General features: G+C 44.2%; 1 protein-coding gene across 5 annotated transcripts in view; it reads right to left on the reverse strand.

Annotated features, from left to right (window-relative positions):
• Nucleotides 1-17,991, reverse strand: part of OSBPL8 (oxysterol binding protein like 8) — a 210,935-nt gene that overhangs the window by 25,333 nt on the left and 167,611 nt on the right. For all 5 annotated transcript variants that reach the window (XM_088452555.1, XM_088452553.1, XM_088452557.1 and 2 more), the window contains 7 exons: nucleotides 16,957-17,041; nucleotides 11,564-11,735; nucleotides 11,079-11,310; nucleotides 9,676-9,860; nucleotides 6,927-7,008; nucleotides 4,799-4,897; nucleotides 3,077-3,173 (listed from right to left, as the gene is read on the reverse strand). In XM_088452555.1, coding sequence (XP_088308681.1) covers nucleotides 3,077-3,173; nucleotides 4,799-4,897; nucleotides 6,927-7,008; nucleotides 9,676-9,860; nucleotides 11,079-11,310; nucleotides 11,564-11,735; nucleotides 16,957-17,041 — 952 coding nt within the window. The remainder of the gene's footprint in view (nucleotides 1-3,076; nucleotides 3,174-4,798; nucleotides 4,898-6,926; nucleotides 7,009-9,675; nucleotides 9,861-11,078; nucleotides 11,311-11,563; nucleotides 11,736-16,956; nucleotides 17,042-17,991) is intronic.

Consider the following 17,991-nt stretch of genomic DNA (forward strand, 5'->3'; position numbering starts at 1 on the left):
GCCCAGCGCGGCCGACAGACAGACATTTCCTGTGTTCCTTCCTACGGAAAGAACAGGGAAATGTCTCCTCCCCTGGGGGCGGAGCGCAGATGTCGGGCTATACACTGAGATTTCTCTCACAGTGTATGCCGCGGACATCTGCGGCTGGCAGCCGGCCAGATAAAATATCTGTCGGTCTGACAGACATTTTATCTTGCCGTGTATGCCCAGCATAAGGAGTTATGGAATGGCTTTGAGTAGAGCAGAGGATTTTGAAACAAAAAAACAATGTCACACCAACAAATAGTAGACTCTGCCAACAGCTGTATAGAAGCTACATAAAATCAATCCACATGTATAATTGCAAATGCATATCATAGGTTTTCCTTTGCATTTGTCTAAAATATTCAGTTAGTGTGTCTTTATTATTTTCCACTTATTTTATTTTAATTGACCATCTGCAATTCTACCAGTTTTCATGTAGCATAGCTTAATATTTTTTTTGTTTAAATACATTATTAATGGTTTACTACAGAAACTGTGCCTTGCAAAAGTATTCACCCCCTTGGCTTTCTACCTTTTTTGTTACATTACAACCTGTAATTTATTTATTTTTTTAATCTGAATTTTATGTGATGGATCTGTACAAAATAGTCTAATTTGGTGAAGTGAAATGAGAAAAATATATATTAAAAAGAATCTTTATAAATAAAATTCTGAAAATTGGCATGTGCATATGTAATCACCGCCTTTGCTATGAAGCCCCTCAAAAGTTCTGGTGCAACCAATTACCTTCAGAAGTCACATAATTAGTGAAATGAAGTCCACCTATGTGAAATCTAGGTGTCAACACAACTTTTCTGAAAGGCCCCAGAGGCTGCAACACCACTAAGCAAGAGGCATCACACCATGAAGACCAAGGGGCTCTCCAAACAAGTCAGGGACAAAGTTGTTGAGAAGTACAATTCTGGGTGTGGTTATAAAAAAATATCCAAATCTTTGACGATCCCCGGAGCACCATCAAATCCATCATCATCAAAAGGAAAGAACATGGCACTACAACAAACCCAGCACAGAGACCAAAGGTAACCCTGATGGAGCTGCAGAGTTCCACAGCAGAGACTGGTGTATCTGTGCATTTGACCACAATAATCCGTACACTCCATAGTACTGGGCTTTATGGAACAGTGGAGAGAAAAAAGCCATTAATTAGTGATAAAAATAAAAAAAACACGATTTGAGTTTGCAAAAGGCATGTGGGCGACTGCCCAAATATATGGAGGAAGGTGCTCTGGTCAGATGAGACTAAAATTGAACCTTTTGGCCACCAAGAAAACCGCTATGTCTGGCGCAAACCCAACACATCCCATCACCCCAAGAATACCATCCAGCTGCCACCACCAGTGAAACATGGTGGTGGCAGCATCATGCTGTGGGGATGTTTTTCAGCAGCAGGGACTGGGACACTGATTAGAGTCGAGGGAAAGATGGATGGTGCTAAATACAGGGATATTCTTGAGCAAAACCTGTTTCAGTCTGCCTGTGATTTCAGACTGGGACGGAGGTTCACCTTCCAGCAGGACAATGACACAAAGCATACTGCTAAAGCGATACGAGTGGTTAAAGGGGAAACATTTAAATGTGCTGGAATGGCCTAGTCAAAGCCCAGATCTCAATCCAATTGATAATCTGTGGTCAGACTTGAAGATTGCTGTTCACAAGCGGAAACCATCCAACATGAAGGAGCTGGAGCAGTTTTGCCATGAGGAATGGGCAAAAATCCCAGGGGCAAGATGTGGGAAGCTCAGAGACTTATCCAAAGAGACTTGCAGCTGTAATTTCCGCAAAAGTTGGCTCGACAAAGTACTGACTTTAGGGGGGTGAATAGTTAGGCACACTGAAGTTTTCTGTTATGTTGTCCTAAATGTTGTTTGATTCACAATATAAAAAAAAACACAACTTCACAGTTGTAGGCATGTTCTGTGAATGAAATGATGCACACCTTCAAACAATCCATTTTAATTCCAGGTTGTGAGCCAACAAAACATGAAAAATGCAAAGGGGGTGAATACTTTGCAAGGCACTGTATATGCTTACATGCACTTACAATAAAATACAAAATTCAGATTTAGGGCCTTATTTATCAACGCGTATGATAAATGTTGCTCCAGCCAATCAGCTCCCAACTGTTTGGCTGATTGGCTGGAGCACCATTTATAATATGCAACGAATTTCATCACTCATTGTGAGTGATAAAACTTGTTTATAAATAAGGCCCTCAGTTCTTTGAGTTGGTTCAAACGATGGGGATTCATATTCTGCTATTTATTTTGAACTTGTGACAACTATCTTATTTTTGTGTGCAATGGGATTCTCGTTGCACTATACTAAGAGTAATAGGGCAAAGCCATTGATTATACATAGTGTATTTTAAACGTATTATTTGTGAAGCTTCATTTTTTATAAATATGTGCTAAATACCTTACCTACTTTTTTTTTTTGTCTGTTATGTACACTCAGCCATTGTGTTATCCTTATTTTTCTAATTGGTGTCTGAATTTTTTGGAGAGTGCCTAATAATGCTACAGATGTGTCCTCATACACCTAGCCTCTAAACGTCATGCAACACCAGGCACAAGTGAGCCGCCAGGTCCAGTGCAACTAGGCTTCCCCCGAGCGTCTTTCGCCTGAAAATGCGTCTAAGTCGCAATCAGATGCAACAAACTGCTTCATGACACTGCATTGATTAATTTTATATGCAACATTTGTATATCTTTGTGCGTCTGAGTCTGTACAAGAAGCACAATGGAACTTGGTGTAAAAAAAAAAAAAAAAAAAATTTAATAATGCAGCGGCTCCTGCGTTGTAGTACTTCGCACACAGATGTACAAGTGCCGCATATCAAATTAATCAGCACACAGTCTCCTGAAGCGGTTTGTAGCATGTGATTGCGACAGACACATAGTGGGGCGAAAATGATACTTAGTAGTGTATGAGGACACATCTGTTCTACTTATAAGCTGCGAATAGTGCAATCATATTAGCAGTTTTGCTCTTAAGAGCAAAACTGTATTTTTAGGTTATGTAAGCAGCTTACCATAAAATTTGGATTTGGCTAGAATGCTTCCACTAAGACAAAAGCCATCTTTGCGGTTGCTGACATAAAAGGCCGATACTGGTGGATGATGAGAAACCTATTAAGAAAAATAAATATTAAAACATAGTAACATTGTCCAGAACTACATAGTGTATTTTATCTACCCCCATATAACATTCACAAGATTTGTTGCCAAAAAACATTGCTCTGAGACAATGAAAATCAGATTAAGGGATCGTTTTCAATTAGCCTCCAGGCAGCTAGCCTCGCATGTAAGAGTGACTATACGCCACACTTAACGGTAGCTCTAAACTTGTGGCTTTTAGTTCACAAGTCCATTAAGCTGCATACAAAATAATGTGAGGCCAGGGCAAGGTCAGGCCGCGAGGGGGGCAATTTCAGCTGTTGCTTATGTAGACGTTCAAAGTTGGGAGTCATGATCACTCCTGCAGTGCTTCCTCCTATATCAAACTGTATGGATCAATCCTATTAGGTGCGAGTTGCCATTGCAACGGAATGGAAATCCCACATCGAAACCACAACTCGCTTCCTCGTGATCCAATCTCGCCGCAGACACACAGATTTTTGTAGGCACCTACTTTATGTCACATTAGATAACCAACAACCCTTAATAAATTGTGGTGTTGTGTTTTTAAACATATCTATGCGCAATTGTTCACTTGATTAATTTGGTAATTTTAAGGTAGATATTGTTAGGAACCATAGATCTGATTAAATTAAGTAGAGATAAGTGTGGGCAAGCAGCCCTTCGCAACTTTATTTTTTGGGGTAACTAGTCTTGGTGGTGACAGAAGGATAGTAGAAGGGATATTTTATCATTATACATGCCAGATGGTTTGGTTTTGATTCACCCTTGCACACTAACATGTCACACAGACTCAGGCGAGCAGGGGTGTATCTAGGGATTCAAGCGCCCCTGGTAATGTAATGGACTGGCACCCCCCTACCCCCCCTATGCTGCATTGCCCCCAGTAGTTACCACCCCCTCCTCACTACATTGCCCCCAGTAGTGGCCACCCCTATACAGTGCTCCCAGTAGTGGCCACCCCCCATAAACTGCCCCCAGTAGTGGCCACCACTATACAGTGCCCCCAGTAGCGGGCACTCCAAGAATAAAGTGCCCCCAGTAGCGGCCACCCCCTATTTCAGTGCCCCAAGTAGAGCCAGGCTTACACACACAGAACAAAAAAAAAATATTCAACTTACCTGATCCTCGCTCCTGACGCGACCGCCGCTGTCCGCTCTGAGTCCCGGCCCGCTCTTCTCCTGCATGGGAGAGACGTCATGACGTATGACGTCTCTCCCATGACATGCTGCGGGGGGAGCCAGAACACGGCGCTCATGTGTGAGCTCCAGCCGGCTCCCTCCGCGAACGACGCAGCAGCAAATGAGAGTGTCTGACTCTCATAGGCTGGCTGCTATTACAAACACCTAGTCGCTGGCGGCTGTGTGTTTGTAAACTGTGTAGGGCAGACCGTTCTCACTGCGGTCTGACCTACACTTGTGGGGCCGGGGGACTTGTCGACGCCTTGGCCGCTAGTGGCACTGCCGGACGGCGCCCCCCCCCCTTAGGTCTGCGCCCCTGGGCAAGTGCCATCCTGGCCAATGGGTAGGTACATCCCTGCAGGCGAGTCCGAGTTGTCACACCAACTATCTTATTTTTTTCAACAGAGAGAAAGTAGCTAGAAACACAACCCATACCTGCTCTGCAATGTAAAAGGTCTTGCTATTGGTTTTTGGATGTATCCACAAGCAGCGGAAGGTTTCTCCAAGAATAGGGTTGTAAGGTTTCTTCAGACCCTACACAGGCAGGAAACAATCACATTCACACATAAGATCCTGAATGAAAGTAGCAGAGGTCCATACTCACATGTCAATTTTATATTCATTATTATTTTTTGCTGGTGTAATGTAAACGCATGTAACCAGATTTAAAATGTGAGATCCAATAATGACATTACAATGTTGACATAAAACTTGTGCATTGTAAAATTAATTCAATAGCTGACTATTTCAATGAATTACAGAACATTTACATGTCAGGTCGATGTTGGTTCTAAAGGTGGCCTAACGTAACAAATGGCACAGGAATTCGACTTTGCAACTCTCAATACTACAAAATCAACAGAAATGTAACATTTTAAGATAATTTAAGTAAACTGCCTGTGGCAGAAAGAGCTAATTCAGTGTATATTATAATAATCCACTCTATATTGTTTTTGGAGGAAGCGGTTGTCAAAATTCAAAACAAAAAAAACTAGCTACCCCTATTTGAAGCTTTAGGAATGCTCTGTCAGACAGGCATAATGAACTTTTCCTATACAGGTTGAGTCGCCCATATCCAAATTTTCTGAAATACGGAATATTCTGAAATACGGACTTTTTTTTACTATGACTGAGATAGTAAAATCTGTTCTGTATGGTTTAATGCACACAATCTTTGTTTAAAAGCACAACATTAAAAATATTATATACAATCACCTTTACGCTGTGTGTATAAGGTGTATATGAAACATAAATACATTTCATGTTCGTACACAAACTTTGTTTGAGCCACAAAATTCTTGAAAATATTGTATAAAATTACCTGCAGGCTGTGTGTATAAGGTGTACATAACACAAATGCATTCTGTGTTTATATCTGGGTGCCATTCCCAAAATATCTCATTATGATATGCAATTATTCCAAAATACGGAATATTCCGTTATCCAAAATACTCCTGGCCCCAAACATTTTGGATATGGGAGACTCAACCTGTATATTCAAACAGTTTGACAGGGATGTAGGTGTATGGCCTATGGCTGCTTAATTTACTGGCCATTGCATTACACTGCTTATATGTAGTACATACCAATTATGCTGTATGTTTAAGTCACTCTCGCAATTCTCCCCACAGTAAGCTAAAATATGTACTGGATCATTTTCCTAAAGCAGGGGATTGGGATTATGGAGGATGAACACAATAACTACAGAACTGTGCACGTCAGGTGGTGAGTTAGATAGTGAGCTGCCAAGGCCATAGAGCAGGCCAAAATAATAAGGGAGGTGTGTGGTTTTGAATAACATTTAATTGGAGACATACACTTTCCTTTAAGATAGACAGAACACAAAATTGCAATTTACACCTTTGAAAAAGCTGTGGGATTTACAGTGAAACGCATCAGATGCATCTTAACCCCCTGTTCCTCCTACCCCATCAGACTTGCAGTGCTGTACTGAAAACCTGAACTAAACCTCTGGATCTCATCTTCGTTTGTGTGCACTGGACTATCGGGACTGCTTTATGGCACTCAGGACATATCCAGCTGAACACACCACTATCACCAAGGGATCCAATACTGTACATGATCATATTCCGCTAAAGAGGATCCCAGTAATCATACGCATATGTGGTAATTATACCATTGCTGGACAAGTATTCATTAATTAAAAGAAGTGCCATACTATCAACTTACTATGGGTCATTGATTGGAGGTTACAATAGGAACAGGCCCACAATATATGTGCTCTGTTTATCAAGTCCTAATCAAAGTTCTTGTTTGAGATTTTATTAGTGTTATTGCTATTTATATTATATTAATTGCGTATGTAATGGTTTATGAAATTATTCATTTATTTTTATACTTCTTTCTGAAAAGTGTGAGTTATTTTAATTCATTCCATCTGGTACGAAATTTCAATCACACAATTGTTGAGAGTGCTGTTACATGCTTGGAAACGCATCCCTACGTAGCGCCTGAATAGGAGTACTTGTTATTTCCTACTTTCGGCATACAATTTATTGTCCAACAGTATGAACAAAATAAATAAAAACTAAGAAAATCAAACCTTTGGCTTTTTATAGAATCCTGAAAGATACCATTTGACGACTTTCTGCAGTCTGCTATATGCATTCTCTTCTAGTGCCGCTCTGGTAACAAAAACAAAAATTAAAACAAATTCACTTTTCTATGCTGTAAATTTAGATTATATACAGAAAAATATATGGCTGAATATAACCACATGGCTTACTGTGCAACATTTTCTAGTCAATTTGAAAGGGATTGCCAAAAATTCCCTTTTCTCCATCAAGCCATATGGGTGACACTGCTACCATGGGAATGGCCCATCGCTGCTCCTTTAGCAGCGTAACACTCAGACCTAGCCCAAAGCTAGAATCGTTGGACACAGAGACATGGAAACAGAATAGCTTAGTAAGTAAGGACAGAAAACCATGTGACCACCCTATACAGTTGTCTGCTGAATGGCGGACCATAACCATTTGGCTAAAATCTGTTTGGATGCTGGCCAAGCTGACACAATAGCAAGAAGGAAGGTCGCCTTCAGTCATAAATTTTAAAATCAATGTAGAAGTTAAAAAGGCAGAAATTGCAGAGCGAAGAGGACAAGGTTAAGAGAAGTAGGTGAACAGGATGTGTGAAAGCTGGATTTGTAAAACCCTATTTAAAGGAAGCCAACACTCGTACCGGCCTGGTAGAGGCTTCCATCTAAACCAGACTAAGGAACGAAAGAGGGCAGGACAGCTTAAAGGAAGAATAGTGGTATCCTAAACATTCACACTAAAGCACATAGGTCTTCTAGACCCTATGATACTCGTAAAACGCAGGCGTGCCAGTGGGTTTGAACGCTGTTACAGGGACGTACATAAATTAGGCACTGCGAAGCCATATGCAGCTCAAGTACTCACTGTGTACACTGCGTGCGATGAGGTTAGCATTTCCTGAGTAAGGTCAGAGCTTGTGCAAGTGTGTAAGGTAAGGTGGGCGTCCTTATGTTGTGCTGCGACGGCATATCATTGCAGTGAGACTGCGTGCGTTATTCACTATTGCATTCACAGTTGGAATCCATAATGAATCAGGCCCTTAATCCTCTTTTGGTCTCTGGTCACAAAGAAACGGACCTCAGAGGGAAAACCAGCGGAGGTTCAATCTGTTGATGAGTAGAGCCCTCCAAAGCTGAATACAAGTGTGTCCATTAGTCAGCTGCTGCAATCTGTTGGTGAGATAAGCCACTTTCTGCTACCCAGTACAGCCTGTGTCAGAAGGCTCAGTCAGTTCTTAGGACATTTGGTGGGCTTTTCCCGGCACTGGAGAAGATCATTAGCATGGGGTTCAGTCCCCCGATTCAATTCCAAAGAGACTCTCGGAACTAGTTAATGACTCAAACCATGTCCCTTATGCTCCACTCAGAGAAGGCATGAATGGTGCTCCACAAGACCAGACATCAGATGACAGAGGCCATATTGAAATTCAGCCGATGCACTAAATATCAGCCGATTACACCCCCCAACCCCACGCCATGTTTAACATAGCAGAACACAAAAAAAGGAATCTGCCTCTTCTTACAGGCCTATAAAAGGAGCTTGCAGAGGAAATAGCAAGTGCATCCCATTATGCTACTGATATTGAGTGTGATGAATGCCTTAAGCTAAAATAGAGGATCTAGAAAGGCAAAAATAAAGTAAGACAAGGTAATGTAAAGTAATATAACAAACTACTAATGGTAGCCCAAGGAAACACCTGTTCAGTTATTGGGCAAATAACAGAGAAACTGAGGAAGGGATGGTGTGGGAAGAAGCTCCAGCTCTCCCAAAGGAAAAAAAAAAAAGTTAACCTTTTAAGTTCCCAGTTCCTGTGCCTTCAACTCTACCCTCATGGCAGCAGTGTTCCCCAAAACAGTATGATGTAGAAAGATAGCATCTATTAAATGCATGTCACAATGAATCTATTAGTAATGCATTGCATGGGATCTTCAAAGAAAACACACTGCTGTTGGTTTGAAGCAGAAAATTGTCAGTAGAACAGATAAAGCACACAACCAAGTTGGTTGGAGTTTTTGGCAGATACTACCAAAATTTAAGTTATCCACATCTCCATTAACCAGACCACTCCTCTCCCGTCGCTGCTCTCACATCCTATATACACCTTTCTCTGCCACAGGAAAGGTCCATATCATCCTCTTAATCTCATACTTACCGCTGCTGCGCATCTCATTTTTCTCTGAAACTTCTGCTTGCACATAAGTTTAGTACAGAATTATTGAGTGCAGTAATGACTCCACATCTTCCGCTTCCTGCGATTCTACATGTTCTAGCAACAGCAAGATGAACTACCATGTCTCGTTACTTGTACTATCTAGTTTGAGTTGTTTAGTAGTATTTTGTTCTTATAATATCTACTTACACTGTGCGGTTGTATATTGTACTCATGCTCATCAATTGAGAATAAAATACTGAGATTTTTTTCAAAAAAGTCTGAAGAATATAGAACAGACTCTAAACCCTAATTTACATTTTTTTTAAACAAAAGAGGAGATGCAAGGTAACCTACTTTATCATTAATGTTAGATCCTACAAGCTGTAAGTCTGATGCTCTAGAACTTCTTGTACATCAGGACTAGTATCTAGTTTGCCAAATCCTATAGACCTTGCTGAAGAATAATTTTAGTTGAATCCTGGATTCCGTGTACCATGTTATGCTTCCGCCTCTTTATTTTTCCCTCCATTATTCTAGACTGCTAAAACAGCAGATTCACAAACGCTTTAGATTGTGTTACATGGTGACTGGGGCTCACTCACTCAGACAGAAAGTCAGCATGATAATAATAGTCAGAGAGCTTGTCCAGGAAGGAACGTGGCTCCAGTATGAAGGTCGGAAGCACCACTTTGGATAAGTCCATTCCCGGTCGCACCTGCTTCACCAACATCCAGATTAGGCTCTTGTGCTCTTCTGAAACAGTTTCTGTTTGCGATGCCTCACCAGCCTTCAAAGAAAACAAAATGTATGATGAAAAAAAAAATCAGGATTATCAAGAACAATTATTGTATGGGAGCTTTTGTTCCAAATTAGGCAAAATGTGCCAACAGCATGCACCTTTATTTGTTACACAACATTCATGTTTGTTACACAAACCATGACAAGACCTTATATGGGATAAGATGAAATACAGGTTTTGCATAATGTGTCGCTTTCAGGAAATCCAGCAATAAATACTGAGAACATAATGAATGCAGCATTTCTGTAGCACATTGTACATTATAATTGTTTTAGTCATACTACGAGTAGTTCAGAGAAATGTGTCCCTCACATTAAAGCTGCACTACCATATAGGAACATATTCTCATGCTGTGCACATTTCCCTAACCAAAACCTTGGGGGCTGCTACATGCAAACATTTTTCCCAGGGCTCTGCCAGTTCTGTAATACAAAACAACGGCATATCAACTATTATCCTATACATATAGCGCCAACATATGAAGTAGTGCTGTACACTAAGGGGATCTTGATACATACAGCAAAAAAAAAAAAAAAAGGTAAAAAGAAAATAATGCCTAAATTAAGCTTCCAATGGAAGAGATGTGGGAAATACTTGATACATAAGGTTAACATAAATTTCAGCTAAAATCTTTATTTTCCAATATGCCCCAACAATGACCCACTGGTCAGTCACATTTTATAGTTCAGCGAGTTTTCTATTCCAACAATAACAAGTTATTAATACAAGTTAATAATATTTTTCATATTATGCAGAAAAAGATAACATTCATAAATACTACAGTACAGATATAAGTTCTGTATTCAAAAAAATTATTAACTTCAACTGAAAAGATAGAATGCCAGTCATCTCCAGGCCCCATAGCCACAGCACTCACTACAAAGGCTGTAGTAACTGACAGAGCAGGAAGGCCAGATCTTGCCTCATGTGACCAAACTGAAACATGATCCTTGTGCACTAGGCAGCAGGATCAGCTGTCTGAGTCATTGCAGTGATGTACTAGTATGGGCTGCAGACGCTGTCATTTTGATTTACAGCAGACAGTCAAATGCTGCACATAACTCGCTTCCACTAGCTTGAAAATAACATTTCATTTTCAGCAATGTACAGAGAATAGACACTTTATTTATTACACAGCAGTGCCGTATTCTTACACTTATGGAGAAGAGCACAGCATAGGCCAGCGCAGTAACATTTTGTGCTCACCTCTCCCAGCTCTTCATTCACCTCTTCCAGGTATGTGGTTTCCTTAATCACATCAATGGGTTCAGTATCAATAAAGGAGTCATCTTGTCTCTCTGAGGTGTCACTGTCACTCTCCTCACTTTTACCCAGAACATCATTGTCAGACTCCTCATGATCATTCTCCTTATCAGACTTATCTGAATAAGTGTCTTGATCTTTAAAGTGCTGTCTTTCAATTTCACTGTCATTCAAGCTGGACACACAATGGAGTAAAGAACAGATCAGGGGATTTGGGGATAAACCAATACAACTAAATGTAAATAAACCCTACTCACCCAACTTAGCTTTCACTCAACATATAAATTATTCTACTCATACAAACAATACCATTGAAAGATAGACGTGCTAATCAGAAAAATGTATATAATGCAATGAATGATTTAGTCAGATATGGTGCAGCGCATAATGATTTGAGTAGTGGAAGGATAGAGGATGGATGGACTTACTGGAAGTTCTCATTGCTGTGGAGGTTGTTAGCTCTCAGAAGACCATAGAAGCTTACATGGCTGTTCTCACCAGTGGTACTAAAGTCATGCTCTTTACCTTCTCTGATCATGGTACGTTTCAATAGACTGGAGCATTTCAAAGCAAGTTCTAAAGCATCCATCCAACACCTTCCTGGTGTAAAGGAAGAGAGAGGTCATTAGAAGAATACATACAACTGATCATGTGCTGGTAGTGCACAGGAAACACAAACCTACATTAACTAACACACACACACACACACACACGCACACACACACACACCACAAGGCTGGTCATTGCTGTGTCACACTGTATATGTAGATTGCTACAATACCATGTCAAAGTGCATCTTCATTACACAGAGAAATGATTTTCCTGATATAATTTTTTTTTTACATATCTATATTTGTCAAAAGATAGTATCACTATGTGAGCATTGGCAGGCAAGTGGTTATAGGAGGTGGTTGAGAAATCTGAAGTAGTAACAAGAATCACACAAGGACTGTCAACATCTGAGCTAAGACTGCCACAACTGAGCTAAAAAATGTATTACTGACAAAATAGGCTGTTTACTAGCTTCCTTATAGAAAATACCATAAAAATAGATAAAATAAAATGCATTTAAGACATGTAAATATAGGACTGCCTTATCACGGACTTTGCTGAAAAGTTTAAGCATTTAATTTGCTGGCGTTACATCTACAATGAAATGTATTATCGTCTCACTGCCACGGCAGCCTTAGAATATGGAGAAGATGTGGCATTCCACATTGACACTCAAAATTCTAAGGTACCATGAAAATATTGCATCATGTAGGACTTGGCAGTCTGCAAAACCAAAGTGCTCTACTAGAAGAATACACACTGCTGACTTTGCCACAATTACTGTAACCCATTTCTGTATGACAATTGTGAGTATCCAATTAATCAAATCACCATTTTATATACTAGTTCACGTGTAGTTTGTTTATGCTACATAAAACAGAAAAGATTCACTAAGCCTAAAATGCAATATGAAAAGGTTTCTTGTAACATTGACAAAAGTGCATGTAAAACATATCATTCCCAAACTATAGACCTATAATCCAAAAATAGAAGAGCAGAGCAGAGCACACTGGGAGTGAGAAGAGGTAATTTATAGGACAATAAGAGTGAAACATACTTATTATATCTACAACAACGTCTAATATATAAGTCTGTGTCCTTCCTAACTACTGTACTACCCGGAGCTCTAGGCCACCTGTATCAGCCAGTTGAAGGTGATGTTTGCCTTCCTCAGGAATTGCAGGTGGCACACTAGTGCTCGACAGTTTTTCCTCTATGTATCTAAACATACTAACACAAGATGTCTTACAATCTTTGCAGGTTTACAGGTACCAGGGCAATAGTCTACACATACCATATGCGATGCGACTAGGATGCACCAGGAGACTGTGCGGATTAATTTGATGTGACACGTGTATATCTGTGTGCAACTTAGTCTCTCAATCAGCATGCAAAGTGCTATGATGCAGTGGCCGCAGCTTTTTTTCCACGCCAAGTGACATTTTCAGTCTCAGTTGCACACAGATATAAAAGTGTCACTGGTCAGAATAATCACCACAGTCTCCTAGTCGCATCACAACTTAGATGCATTTATGGTTAAAAAAAAAGTCTCACAGGACCAGGCGGCTCTCTCACTCCAGGCATACCGCACTGCATGGCGTATTGGGGCTAGATGAGAAAGGAGAACTGTGTGTGAACACATTTTAACATTGTTGAAACTCTCTGTGGAACACAAACAGTTGCTCAGTTGTGTTGCACTTATATAAAATAACATCTCTCTGGCATTAATTAACAAAGTCTATATTCATAATGTCAACACCAGAATGTCAAATGTTATGATGTTGACATGGTTAAAATTAGGCCATCTAGCATGACAGCATTGGGAGAATGTCGGCTTTAGCGTTAGATGATGACATTATGGCAGTCAACATATTACAAGTCGACATCCTGCATGTTGATATGACGAACATGGTGGCATGTACTCTGTTGGCATACAGGACATGTCTACATTATGATGTTGACAAACTGCATGACACACTTTTAATCACCAACATAACCTATGTATCCAGTGGCGGGCTGGGCCGGGGGGCAGGGTGCCATGTGCCCCCATGGGCCGCAGCATCATGTGGGCCGCGGGCAGTCTGTGTCACTGTGACACAGACTGCACCGCGTGTGTAGCGCTGACCGGACGGAGTTCGGTCAGCGCTACACAGCACAAACACACAGCCGCCGGAGCCGGCAGCTGTGTTTGCTTTAGCAGCTGATGAGAGTCTGACAGACTCTCATCGGCTGCTGCTCCCACTGCCAGAGCCGGACATCTTCCGGCTCCCGCAGTGGGTAATGCGTCACTCCCATAATGCAAAGCGGCGGACGGAGGAGCTGATCTCGGCGGCGGGACCGGGAGCAGGAGCGGGTGTCAGGTAAGTGTTTTTTTTTTTTTTTTGTGTCTCCCTAATGCGGGGGGGGGGGGGGACTCCTGGGAGCACTACAAGGGGGGGGGACTCCGGGGAGCACTACAAGGGGGGGGGACTCCTGGGAGCACTACAAGGGGGGGGGACTCCTGGGAGCACTACAAGGGGGGGGGACTCCTGGGAGCACTACAAGGGGGGGGGACTCCTGGGAGCACTACAAGGGGGGGGGACTCCTGGGAGCACTACAAGGGGGGGGGGACTCCTGGGAGCACTACAAGGGGGGGGGGACTCCTGGGAGCACTACAAGGGGGGGGGACTCCTGGGAGCACTACAAGGGGGGGGACTCCTGGGAGCACTACAAGGGGGGGGGACTCCTGGGAGCACTACAAGGGGGGGGGACTCCTGGGAGCACTACAAGGGGGGGGGACTCCTGGGAGCACTACAAGGGGGGGGGACTCCTGGGAGCACTACAAGGGGGGGGGGACTCCTGGGAGCACTACAAGGGGGGGGGGACTCCTGGGAGCACTACAAGGGGGGGGGACTCCTGGGAGCACTACAAGGGGGGGGGGACTCCTGGGAGCACTACAAGGGGGGGGGACTCCTGGGAGCACTACAAGGGGGGGGGACTCCTGGGAGCACTACAAGGGGGGGGACTCCTGGGAGCACTACAAGGGGGGGGACTCCTGGGAGCACTACAAGGGGGGGGACTCCTGGGGGGACTCCTGGGAGCACTACAAGGGGGGGGGACTCCTGGGAGCACTACAAGGGGGGGGACTCCTGGGAGCACTACAAGGGGGGGGACTCCTGGGAGCACTACAAGGGGGGGGGGACTCCTGGGAGCACTACAAGGGGGGGGGGGACTCCTGGGAGCACTACAAGGGGGGGGGGACTCCTGGGAGCACTACAAGGGGGGGGGGACTCCTGGGAGCACTACAAGGGGGGGGGGGACTCCTGGGAGCACTACAAGGGGGGGGGGACTCCTGGGAGCACTACAGGGGGGGGGGACTCCTGGGAGCACTACAAGGGGGGGGACTCCTGGGAGCACTACAGGGGGGAATACTACTGGGGGCACTACAAGCTGGGGGACTACTACTACTGGGGGCACTACAAGGGGGGGGGACTCCAGGGAGCACTACAAGGGGGGGGGACTCCTGGGAGCACTACAAGGGGGGGGGACTCCTGGGAGCACTACAAGGGGGGGGGGACTCCTGGGAGCACTACAAGGGGGGGGGGACTCCTGGGAGCACTACAAGGGGGGGGGACTCCTGGGAGCACTACAAGGGGGGGGGACTCCTGGGAGCACTACAAGGGGGGGGGACTCCTGGGAGCACTACAAGGGGGGGGGGACTCCTGGGAGCACTACAAGGGGGGGACTCCTGGGAGCACTACAAGGGGGGGGACTCCTGGGAGCACTACAGGGGGGAATACTACTGGGGGCACTACAAGCTGGGGGACTACTACTACTGGGGGCACTACAAGGGGGGGACTACTACTACTGGGGGCACTACAAGGGGGGGGACTACTGCTACTGCGGGCACTACAAGGGGGGGGACTACTACTACTGGAGGCACTACAAGGGCAGGACTACTACTACTGGGGGCACTACATGGGGGGACTACTACTGGGGGCACTACAAGGGGGGGGACTACTACTAGGGGCACTACATAGGGGGGGGGACTACTACTAGGGGCACTACATAGGGGGGAGGGGACTACCACTGGGGGCACTGCATCAAGGGACCACTGCTGGGGGCTCTATATAAAGGGCAATAGTGGGGGTACTGCATAGGGGGAAGACTACAACTGGGGCCACTATTTAAGGGGCACTGCATAAGGGTTACCACTACTGGGGGCACTATATAAGGGGCTTACTACTGGGGGCACAAGGGGCGCTGCATAGGGGGGTTCACTACTGGGGGCACTACTCGAGGCCTGCATAAGGGTGTCCTCCTGTGGCACAGGGTGGCACTGCATATGGGCACTACGACAGGGGGCTGCCCCTAAAATTTATTTTTACCTTACATTAATCCCATATGGACCCGCCTCCTCCCTAGAACACTTGAGGGGGGGGGGGGGGGGGCGCCGTAGCACGCACGTTCTTTCGGGCACCCTGGCTACACGCTACTCCTCTGGCAGGGCCGCCTGCATGCATTTGCCCCCCAGGCTAAAAGTTGCCAGCCAGCCCCTGTATGTATCCCCTGTGGTCCTATCCAAGAGTGATATAAAACACAATATTTGTTCAAGATACAGTAGACTAATGGTGGAGTTCCTCTTTTCAATCTATTAGGCTGCTGGTAACCAGGGGCTCTATTATAGTAGGTACCAAATCTATAGGGCCCGGAGGCTTAGAAGACCCGTCTCTTGGACCCATCTCATATTCTGAGGCAGATGCAGATACAGAGCCTGCAACAGATAGGAGGACTGAGGAGACAATGCTTAGCAACGCCTTTTGTAGCAGGGTCTACAGCACCTGGAAGCTCTGGAGCTACCTGACCAATACACACACACACGAGGGAGCCACATGGAGCAGTGTAGAGAGATTGGGGTGACTCAGCGCTTAGGTAATGGGGGGAGGGGCTCAGGTCTTTGGTTTACTATATCTAGAACATGTTAATTAATGTTCTATCACATGTGGGGCTCAGGACACAGTTACTGTACCTTAACGTATGTATTTATGTTAGATGAGGGGCTTATGACAAGGGGAGGCTATCTATTTAATTTTATACCAAGTGTCATGTTTAACATTACATGTTTAATCCACAAATCCTAAATAAAATCTGTTTGGGATTAAATGCAAGCAATTGACACATTCTTGTAGGCAGCAATGAAATGTAACACAATCACATAACAATCCATAGGAAAGGTACTTTCCTTATATCAAACCCAGCCCTTTTTCCCATAGAAAGCATAACTGCTTACCATCTGATTCTGATGCAGCTCGAATAATTAAGTAACTGCTTGGAAGAGGCTGTGTAATAGACCCAACTGCTTCACCCTTAGGACCCTTGAAAAATCAGAAATAATTACTTGTGGATAAGAGTAAAACATTATCAACCACATATACAAATGTTCACATTACTTTGAATACTATGACTTACACATAGAGCTTTTACAATTTATGTTTGCTACACCATCATGCATGCACTAAGATGTTGAAAAATCACTTAATATTACATATCTACTTGAGCAGGGCCGAAACTAGGATTTTTGTCACCAGGGGCAAGACAGTAATTTGGCGCCCCCCATGTAATTCCCCCTGCAGTAGTGCCCATATTGTAATGCCCCCATAGTAATGCCCATATGTTAATACCCCCATAGTAATGCCCCTGTAGTGCCCACCATACAGTAATGTCCCTGTAGTGCCCATGCTCCCATATTAATGCCCCTGTAGTGCCTATGCTTTCATAGTAATGCCCCTGTAGTGCCCATGCTCTCATAGTAATGCCCCTGTATTGCCCATGCCCCCATAGTAATATCCCTGTAGTGCCCTTACAGTAATGCCCCTGTAGTGCTCACGCCCCCATAGTAATGCCCCTGTGGTAATGCCCCTGTAGTGCCCATGCCCCAATAGTAATGCCCCTGTAGTGCTCATGCCCCATTAGTAATGCCCCTTATTGCCTATGCCCCTGCCCCCATAATAATGCCCCTGTAGAGCAGCTTATTAAAAAAAAAAATACTTACCTTGAACCCCGCTCCTGCATCCTGCATCCCCCTTGGAACTATGGGGGAGATGTCATGACGTCTCCCCCATAGTGCCCGTGGGGAGAGCCGGAAGCTGGAGTTCGGGAGAGAACTCCAGCCTCCGGCTCCGGCTACACCGCGTCGCTGCAGAGAAGGAGCCGGGCGCCCGCTGGTAATAAATATTACCAGCGGACGTCCGGCTTGGAGCCTCTCTGCAGCACCGGGCTGGAGGTCACTGGCACCAGGTACAGCGGCTCACCCGGTGCACGTGCA

This window comes from Taudactylus pleione, unplaced genomic scaffold, assembly GCF_031769625.1.
Source record: "Taudactylus pleione unplaced genomic scaffold, aTauple2 ptg000038l, whole genome shotgun sequence".
NCBI classification, from domain to species: domain Eukaryota; kingdom Metazoa; phylum Chordata; class Amphibia; order Anura; family Myobatrachidae; genus Taudactylus; species Taudactylus pleione.